Genomic DNA, 10,188 nt, shown 5'->3' with positions numbered 1-10,188 from the left:
AACTACAAAAAAATTCTTTAAAAAATATTCATATCATCATTTTTATCTACTTTTTAATTTATTGAATAGCTTAAATGATAAGATGGAGTTCACCACAAATTTGAATACATGATCAGTCTACAATTAAAAAAAAAAAGAAAATGGAACAATTAACAAACTACAAAAAAATTCTTTAAAAAATATTCATATCATCATTTTTATCTACTTTTTAATTTATTAAATAGCTTAAATGATAAGATGGAGAAGGCAATTGTTCATCACAAACTCCTAGGATGAAACAATAAATTGGAACAAATACAAATCCAAATTGGATGTTAGATAATTAACATTAACATTAAGATGTAAATAGAAACCACATAGAGATAAAAATTAATGAGAAAAATTCGAGATCGCTCGTGAGAAAGTGTCTTTCAACGAGACAACATTAAACAAGGAGACAAGAGATGAAAAATGATGAAAGTAGAATGCTCAATACCATAGTGAAGAAATTTTTGAAGAATACATTGTCTCTAAATTTGTTCAAAATTTCACCATGAACTTTCCGGACAATCAAATGTTAGATCCTTCTTGCACATGTACATTAGTATCTGCATCGATCTCGTCATTCGATCATGTCATTTGCAAAGACAATGAGTAGAGGTATGATAACAGAGATTCGAAATTTTCAGACAGCAGAAACTGGTTCGACTTCAGGAAGAATCGAGTCGCTTTTCACCGCATGGAAACCAATAACAAAAATAGAAAACGCAACGGGATTATCGAAGAAGATGAATAAAAATTCTTCAAAGAGAATCAGTTCTATAACATCACCATTACGCGATGGCAAAATAAATAAACATAATACTATCAATACATTTACTAAGCCCGCGAATAACGCTTCTATTAACATTTTAAACACCACGGAACTCAAATCTGATTCAAATTCAAATCTTCTTGTCGAAAACAAAGTTGCTCGAAGTATAAAATTTAATAAAACCACGAGTAAAAATAAAGTTGAAATATTTGAGACGTTAAATAATCATCGAGAATGGGACACGATCGAACGTGTTAAGCGTTCCTTGGACAAAAAATCCAATTACGTAGGCTTCAGAGAACAAGTTCCCTCTTCGAAGAGATTCTATCGTCATCCAGGCCTAAGTTACGAAGAGCAACAAAATCAACTTGACCACACGGTCCAAACGAGCAATATAAATCAAAATCTCGGAAGTGCGATGAATAAACTACCAGAGACTACTATCGAATACCCATCGAAAGAACCAAGCAAACATAGTTACGTCCCAATTTTTCCTAGTTGCGACGATACTGAAAATTTCGAATCGAACGATTCAGACAATAGTACAAAAAAGAACGTAAGAAATCGTAGCAACGATAAAGTAGATTTTGCAGAGACACAAGAAGCCAAAGGTTTAAAAACTGATAGAAATGCGTTAAACGAAACGTTTCAGGATACGAATAAATTACAGAGCTCAGTTAGACAGCAGAGAAAGGACAATAGTTACATCGACATACGGGATCACCAGAAAGGTGTCGAAAATGTAACATCTTCTGCTATTGCTGAGTATAATCCAAACAAAATTCCGTACGTCGAGGTGCCGGATTATTCTGATATCAGAGAGGAAAGTTTAGACGAGAGAGATCGTAAAGAGAACGAAACGAGAACTGACTTTGTCGATCCAGAAGTATTCGCTGATCTTAAAGAATCTGCTAAATCATCGAACGATTCGTCCGAGGGAAGTGTAAAAGACAAATCTAGAAAAAATTCAAGGGAAAATTTAAGTAAAGAAAGGGAGTCAGATTTGACGAATTTCGACAAATTTTCCGACACTGACGAATCCGATACGGATAAAAGCAAGGAAAGCAATTCAAATTTTACGAACTCGGACAAGTCTTCGGAAACCGATAAACAAGATACAAATAACGGAAATAAATCGTTGGAGGATTTAGGACTTAGACAGAATTCAGATATCAAGGATAATACGAAACCAAAAACATTGATAGGCTCCAAAGAGTCCTCTGAACTTTCAAAGAACGACGAACTTGAGGAGAACGATAAAAAGAATCTATTTAAAGATTCAAAGGATGATTTAAACAACGCCAACCTTAAGAAACTGGAATGGAAAGAAAATGCGAGGGGAGGGAATGGCGAGCCACAGGAAGATTCTGAGGAAACAGGGCAAGGGGATTCTGAAAGTAAATCGGGGCCCATAATTTTCGACATAAACGAATACAGGAAGCCATTCGATCTAGACGAATTTCTTAAGGACGATCCGATAATGAAAAAGTTGAATCTGCTCGAAAAGGAGACGCGGACCAAGTACGGACAGAACGGGAAACGAGTTTCAACCGACTTTAACGAATCCGAAAGTGATAATACGTTCAGGGAACGAGCGAATGGCCGAGGGAATTCAAAGGAGGTTCGAGACACTTTCGATGATTTACCAAGATCGTATAAATCCAGTGACTTCGCTGATATGTTCGCAAAAATCGACGAAGGAAACCAAAACGAAAGGAATAAAGGGAAGAAAGGAACGGAGAGTGATAATCAGGAAAGTGAAGAGTTTAATGAAGAGAATAGCGACGATGATTTTTTGACAATTTTCAAGAAGGACAAGGAGGATTTCTTGTCTAAATTTGAGAAAGAAGAACATCAAGATAACGAAAGCGAAGCGAAGGAAAAGACGAAGAATGATAATGTGAAAGGTGAAGATTCCGTAGAAGAGAACAGTAACGAAGATTCCCTAATAATTTTCAAACAGAACAAGATATATCCTTTAACAAAATTTGAAAACGAAAAAGTATTTCCGTCTGGATATTTAAAGAACGAGCAGAACAATAGAAACGTCGTAGATCGTAGAAGGAAGAATAACAAGTATCAAGAAGACAGGCACGACGCATTGTCGACGATCTTGAGCAAGAAAAGCCAGGTTTCGCGACTGGACGAGGACATCGATGGAAGGATCGAAGACGGGGACGCTTACAAAAACTTCTGGTCCTTAGAATATAAATCTCCGCGGCCGAGAGTCGACATGGAGGCGCAAGAAAGGAGGAAATAGCGGGATAGCGATTGAAATCTTGGCGAGACGTCTCGCGTCTTCTGACATTTTGACGTGCAACACGGATGAAGATGTTACGGTAGACCGATCTTGAAAGCTAGTCTATGACTCTTATATCAAACACTTTAAAACATTGTTGTTATATCTGTTAAATGTTTCCAATGTTTCAAAATAAATTAAAGTACGAACGTGAATAAAGTAATTGTTGAATCGTGTGTTGTAAGTTTGAAAATCGTCTACGATGATCGAATTATTTTTCAAAATTCAGATGCAGGATTCGGAATTTAGATTCAAACACTTCGAAGTGATTACTTACGATAGTTGATCTACGAGTCTGGGTTCGCGAGAGAATCCGGAAACAGCGAGTTCCTCTTTAAGCAATCTGGCTAACGATCGATCGAAATTTCCGTGGTCGGACGATTCCGAGAGTGCAGGAAATCGAAGAAATCGAATTAAGGTAAGATAGGCAGCGGGGTTTCCCTCGTCCGAGGGATGAATCTGGCCTCAACGGATATATAAGGCCGTCATCGTACACTGCTCAGTGTCATTCGTCTGGTTTTATCAATTCCAGCAGCCTCGGCTCGATCCAAGCGCCAGCAACCAGGTAAATACGATCCGATAGAGTGAAAACGCATTTCGTACCAGTCATATGACCTACAATATCCTTTACAACCTAACTTTCCATTGAACCATCGAAGTCAAATTTAGCCCTCGATCTCGATTCCCGGTATTGTTCATGTTCACCGAACTCGAAGCACATCCTGGTCCATTGATCCGCGAGCGATCGCCGTTTCCACGATCGATCGTGCGTTAACCGCGGCACAAAGATCGATCGATCCTTGGTCTTGAATCTTTCAAGTGCTTCCTGGAGAGAGACGGGGGGAAAAGAGAGAGAGAGAGAGAGAGGAGACGATTGCGAGACGAAGAGATAAAACACACCTTCCATCCATATTTATTATCTTTATGTGTTCACAATGTGGCCGTTAAGGAGAACGCGGAAGTATCGCGGTAGATTCCGGTTGTAAATGACGATATATATACGAAACGGAGAAAAAACGGGTGAAAAAAGAGAGAGAGAAGGGGAGAGGAAAAAAGAAAGAATACAAAAAAAAGTGGCCACCGACGTAGCGGATACGCTCGAACAATTTATATCGAAGAGACACGAAGACCGCCCGCAGGCGATAAGTATCTACGTTCGCGAAACAGAAAGAATAATTCGGACATATTAACGAGATACGCGTGTGATTCGTTCTTCTGTTTCTTTTTTATTTTTTACTACCAGCAACGCTTGGTTGCAACGTCTGTTTTTATCGGGTTGACTTTAATCGTTTAAGCTCGAGTTGCCTCGACGACTTCGACAACTTGGCGCGTTTATCCCTGAAAGTTCATGAATGTCATTCCCCGTCTCTTTTATGTTAGCACGTTTCTTTATCCTTTTTTATCGACTGATCGAACGAAACGGATAATTAATCGAGGAAAGTGTACATGACCATTATAATCGATCATTATTCAAGCGGCTTTGAATTGTGCATCCTGTCAGAGGCTAGAATTATCGAGACTCTATGCTTTATAATTGTATCCTGTTAGATCTACCTTCACTAGGACTCATCTTCTATTGGATGTAGGTGTTTCTTTTTTTCTTTTTTTCTCGTTTTGGTTCGCTGTGCCGTGTAAGAGTAAAAGCTGATGAACTGCACGCGATATCGAGAGTCGCTATCATTTCTATCGCAGATCCTGTTGGTTTCTTTGTCTTCTTTTCTGTTGAACATTGTCAGACGCAATTAACAATGGCATAGTGGTGTCTCGCGTCTGAGTGAAAGTTGTTACGTTCTTCGAGGTAGAAAGGGGGAATTGGCTAGTTTTGTGGATAAATAGTATCTCTTTGGAGACTGAGAATTCTCCAATTCGATTTAGTCGTTTAGATGAAGTTACGGGACTAATGGGTAATTTGTAAGAAAATTATTCCCTTGTTATGATATTTCTGACACAGATAACAATTACATCTATTGCAATATGGGATACTATTATGAGTGCAATTACATATCCCATTTTAAAGATTACAATTTCTTGGTGCAGGCTCGTTCGATCGAAGACACGATGATCGGCGGAAATAACTTAAAATATCTATCTAATACCTGTCTGAGAAGTTCGTAGAGTTTTTGATACTTGATATCTGTCGTAGATTTTCAAAATTACGAGTAACATTCTTTCAAAATTAAATGTACTATGTCGTTATATCGCTGCATTCCTCGATAAAGGAAAAATCTGTCTCAAAATGGTTAATATAATCGTTGCTCAGGACGAATTAACACATTTGAATCTGATATTTGTTTCAGTCATGAACGCTTCAACTCGCATTTTGCTGGTGCTCTTCGTGTCCTACGCTATAGCCTTCATGCTCGTTGCAGGGAGTGTTCCCTTCGACCGAGCCATAGGTGAGTTTAGTTAAAAAATAATAATGAATTTTGCGCAATGACACGCGCCAATTCCACGTTTGAAAGTTGACCAAATTTTGAATTAATTTCTTTCGAGCTCTATGTTTGAAAATTAACCGTTTTAATCGCTGTGCTCCGAATTGATTTCTTAGGAGTGTGCATCAGAAATTGCGCCCAGTGCAAGAAAATGTTCGGTCCGTACTTCCTTGGACAGAAGTGCGCCGATTCTTGCGTCAAATACAAAGGAAAGCTCATCCCCGACTGCGAGGATGAAGGTTCGATTCAACCGTTCCTCCAAGCTCTCGATAGCGACTATTAAAACTCGTAATGCTTATTCGTGTCAACGTGCATTATACGTAATATGTGCCAAAAATACGTGTTATATATATATAATATATAAAATATGTGTTACATAAAACGTGTGAATTATGTGTAAATTCGCAAGCAGAGGTCTTAATCTTTTAGAGTCTAAGCAGTATTCGACGTTTAGTTCTTATTTAACAAGCTATTCTCAAAGACAGATCGTATTCTTGTAACGAATAATGTATTTGTGTTAATATATTTCTATGCTGAATCGTTTTATATGTTACAATTGAAAAGAATCGAATGAAACTGAATGTCGAGTCTAGTTTGACAAAGGGTTAGACAGTATGTATATAAGATCATAGTATATTTTTCTCTTGAGCACAGGGTACCACGAATTTTTACTTTTGTAATCAATTTTTAATCGAAACTCAGGGAAACGTATAAGTATGTGCGAGAAATTGAGAGAATTTGATTTCACGCCTTATTTGTGAGTATTATATATCATATTACATGTATTAGCTAATAACATCGACCAAAAATTTGGGATCATTTGTCACGATCAATTACATTTATAGTGAATTTTCTGCTAATTTTTATTAGTCGTTATTAATTCGAAATTGATCATGATATCGACACTAATTCTCGTTTAATTTCGATAGTTTTCTGTGCAGAAGTTTTTTTTTACATAACGTTCATAATGTTCTTAATTCTTGGCTTCTACGGAACACGGTTGTAATTCCAAATTTTTGGCTGGTAATGGGTTTCTATCGCCGTCCAAAGTATTAAACGTGAAGTATTACTAATAGTAATAAATATCAAGTGAAAGAAAAACATTTACTTTCTACATCACATTTATGAAAATAAAATTCTCCCTACATCTAGCATCATCGAAAAAGCTTTCTTCAAAGCGTTTTTAACATCGCAACAACAACAAAAAATGTAAAGAAATGTTTCAAAATTTAACACCATCGACAAGCTAGAAAATATGTACCTTTAAAATCACGTTCTGTCACAAACGAAAGGAACAGGACGGTACTTGACGATTTTTAATATTTTAACTGCTGTCCGCACGATCTTCGATAAATAAAACGAATTATCACAAGTACGATTTACTCACCAGACGTTGCTTACTCCGGAATAGGAGGAATTACATGGCACTCTGGTATCGTAGACAATGTCTGTTTTGATTCTAGTTGTTGTACCTGAAAATTATTCGTAAGTTTCTTCATATTGTATTGTTTTCTTTCTTTGTATTTATTTTCTTTTCATCTCGAATTAATTTTTCCTTTCTCTTATGCGTATAAAATGTATATTTACACGTTGTCGAAGAGATTTCTCGTTCATGGCTGCTCTCGATAATAAATGTTTCACTTTGTCTAGGAGTTCAGACTTGTGGTACAATTGCTCCCTCAATGTCTTTATCTCCCCGTTATCCTCCTCCTTTTGCACCTTTTCGAACGCAGCTACCCTTCGCTCGGCCAATTGCAAATCTGTTTCTAACGCCACGATTCGCTTCTGCGCTTCCTCGTAATTATTTTTCAACGCTGTTTCGCTTTTGCTATTTAACAATTTGCCCTACACGCGAAATCGATAAATCGTTAGTGATGAAATTAGACGTAAACATAGGATAAAGATATGAAATTAAAGAATTGTTCCCCTGCCTGATGTATATGATTCGTCTTTGAGCCAAGCCTGAGACGTCTGTTTTCTACTTGAAGCTTCTCGATGATTCTTTTCAACGTAAAGATCGTCTTTTCCATCTTCAAGATGGATTGTTTAGTACCGTGGTCTTGTAAATCTTTGTCCGACGATCTTGGAGTCGAATCTGACGATTTTTCTACTTTCAGTAGCTCTATGTATCTATATATGAATGATAAGTTGTAGAATAAAGCAGCTATTTTAATATCGTTGCTTCACTTATAATTATCCCTTAAAAATAGAATTTTTATTTAATTTCATCTTAAAATATATGAATAATGAAGCTTAAACTGTACAACAAAATATTTGTTTTAATCATCGTAAACGACAGTGCTTCCACCAAAAAATGCCGCAGTGTTTAATAGAAAATCTAATAATTTATCATCGTTCCCTAACTTGTTGTTGATCCATTGAAAATACATTTTTTGTAGAATATAAAATAGACAATATTATATCTTAAATATTGGAATGTGCAAAGCAGTGAAATTGTTGAAAAAAAATAATACGATAAATATTCCAATTAATTAAAAATGTCAGATCCAGATTCATAAACCTTAACTTACAATAAAATATTTAATTAAAAACGCATTACTAAACCTACTTTTCTAAGTGTTCAACCTTCTCCCTCAACCTAGGCGTGTCCGCGTTCGCCTTTTCCAATTCGAGTCGAAGTTCAAAGTTCTCGGCTTCCAACGCTAAGTTCATTTTCTCCAAAATATCTTTAGTCATTTCCAATTTCTCTAACTGACTAACAACATAGCTGTTACCCTACAAAACATCGATAAACATAAAGAAACAACTCAACAACGAATCAGAAGACTGCAAACAAAGAAACAGACCTGAGAAATTGTCTCTAAAGCAGCAATACGTGCTTTTTGCTCTTCGATTTTGTGCAAAAGCTTCTCATTATCTTCGTTCTCCAACCTGTCGGACAATTCTTTGACACGTTCGCGTAAAGTTTCGCACTCTTTCTGAAGATCTCCCATTATATTTTGTCGAACAGTTATTGGTCGAGCTGATAGATTTCCAGCTGCTGTGTGACCTTCTGATTTCAATTTGTTTTTTAAATACCATTTTTCCCTTTCCATACACGAAACCACCGATCGAAGTTTCTCGTAGTTCGTGAGTAATTTCGAGTGTTCCTCCGTTTTTTCTTTGAGCTTCTCTTTCAACTTTTCGGCAGTTTGTTGCCACTTCTTCTGCTTTTCCCACAACGATAGCTCTTCCGCTGTCTACGCGATATATTTTGAAATTTTTGTACATATTACTAATGTGGTACATTTATACCAGTTAGATGTAAAATTGTCGAAGTAAGTGTACCTTGGCTTTCTTCGCTTCCTGAGCTAAATATTCTCTGTCTAACTGCGCTCGAGCTTTCTCGAGTTCTTCTTCCAAGGACTTTACTTTACGTTCAAGCAGAATTTCGCGCTGCGAGGTTTTCTTTTCTTGTGCCTTTACGGCCATATATCTATGACGAAGGTAATTAGAGAGGGTAATTCAAGGACGATTATGGTTAAAGGGTTCCTCCTGTCTCTTGTATTTTCGTTCGAATATACAAATAAAAAAAAGAAAAAAAAGAAAACAAATCGTATCAAAATTAAAACAAATAAATTTTGTGTTACGCAGAGGATTCTATTTTCATTAATAATTGGTAGATTGGTCCAAAAATTCATTTATTAGTTGACTGCAAATTTTTATGTATTCATGGAAAATTTAAATGCCCAAGGATTCATAGAACGCACGTATTGTGCATTTAATATTCAAACCTATCAGTTCAAAGTTTCAGTATCCGCATAAATTTCCAGATAAAAATACCCAAAGAATAGAGATTTGAAGGGACTTTATAAAAAAATATCACGATGGACCTACTCCTTCAGATCTACTCGCAAAAATATGAATTTGCATAAACGACTGCAGTCTATTTATTAATTTTTTGAGCGCAACCTATGGGCTTTCAAAGACGAACATTTTATCTAAATTTTATTTTAAAAAGGTCCTATATGACTTCTATCTATGACCCATATGTTCGAATAAAAATCATGAAAAACATTTCTGTATCCATTGGGAATCGAATTTACTATATTAATACATTATACGTTCTGTTTTCTCGCTTTTCGCCTATCACAAAAATACCTGCGACTAAGTTGTTGCTTCAAATCAGAAATTTCGTTCTTATACATTTTCTCCTTTTCCAACAACGACTGCAGCTGTTTCCTCACTGTATCCGTATGATCCTGTTGCTGTAAATTATCGTGACTCTGTGTAATTTCGTGTATCTTCAACTCTGACTCGCCATGAGTTATCGCTTGCCGTGATCGAGTAGCAGATCCCATTAATTCAACTTCGTTCTTCGTCGAGGAAAAAAGGAAGTAATCAAATATACGTAATAAAATAACATTTAATATAAATTTCCAAAGACCGTGAAGAATCTATGGTACCTGCAGCTCCTGACACGCAAAACTAAGCTGATTTATCTTATCATCTTTCTCTTGCATCTCTTTCATCAAAGACATATTTCCTTTCGTGACCATCATACGATTTTCACATAATTGTTTTCGTAACGTGTCCGCCTCTGATTGCCATTTTGCCAATTCTACGAGATAGCTCTCTAACTCGCTTTTATGCTGTTCTTCTAGTCTAATAAAAAGCGATAGTTCAACATCTGATTGTCTTTTTCAGCTAACGACATATTAAAT

General features: G+C 36.4%; 3 protein-coding genes across 3 annotated transcripts in view; 2 read left to right on the top strand and 1 right to left on the bottom strand.

Annotated features, from left to right (window-relative positions):
* LOC100744885 (centrosomal protein of 290 kDa) overlaps positions 1-10,188 on the bottom strand; it is a 175,621-nt gene that overhangs the window by 156,575 nt on the left and 8,858 nt on the right. Inside the window, exons 17-24 of the mRNA XM_012382156.3 lie at positions 9,931-10,129; positions 9,626-9,840; positions 8,813-8,960; positions 8,332-8,724; positions 8,094-8,260; positions 7,456-7,654; positions 7,112-7,369; positions 6,912-6,996 (exon numbers count right to left, since the gene is read on the bottom strand). Of these exons, the coding sequence (XP_012237579.1) occupies positions 6,922-6,996; positions 7,112-7,369; positions 7,456-7,654; positions 8,094-8,260; positions 8,332-8,724; positions 8,813-8,960; positions 9,626-9,840; positions 9,931-10,129 (1,654 nt within the window). The 3' untranslated portion in view covers positions 6,912-6,921. The remainder of the gene's footprint in view (positions 1-6,911; positions 6,997-7,111; positions 7,370-7,455; positions 7,655-8,093; positions 8,261-8,331; positions 8,725-8,812; positions 8,961-9,625; positions 9,841-9,930; positions 10,130-10,188) is intronic.
* Positions 533-3,134, top strand: LOC105680372 (dentin sialophosphoprotein-like). The gene is made up of 3 exons (XM_024365660.2): positions 533-583; positions 669-957; positions 1,084-3,134. The coding sequence occupies exons 1-3, from the start codon at positions 533-535 to the stop codon at positions 3,051-3,053; spliced, it is 2,310 nt and encodes a 769-aa protein (XP_024221428.1). The 3' UTR covers positions 3,054-3,134.
* On the top strand, positions 3,575-6,841 carry LOC100745005 (eclosion hormone). Its single transcript, XM_003487230.4, has 3 exons — positions 3,575-3,657; positions 5,390-5,488; positions 5,641-6,841. Exons 2-3 carry the CDS (start codon positions 5,392-5,394, stop codon positions 5,805-5,807), a joined length of 264 nt encoding a protein of 87 aa, XP_003487278.2. The 5' UTR covers positions 3,575-3,657; positions 5,390-5,391; the 3' UTR covers positions 5,808-6,841.

This window comes from Bombus impatiens, unplaced genomic scaffold (assembly GCF_000188095.3).
Source record: "Bombus impatiens unplaced genomic scaffold, BIMP_2.2 scf_0144, whole genome shotgun sequence".
Classification (NCBI taxonomy): Eukaryota; Metazoa; Arthropoda; class Insecta; order Hymenoptera; family Apidae; genus Bombus; species Bombus impatiens.
Note: the sequence above shows the minus strand (reverse complement) of the source record. Positions and strands in the feature narration are given on the sequence as shown.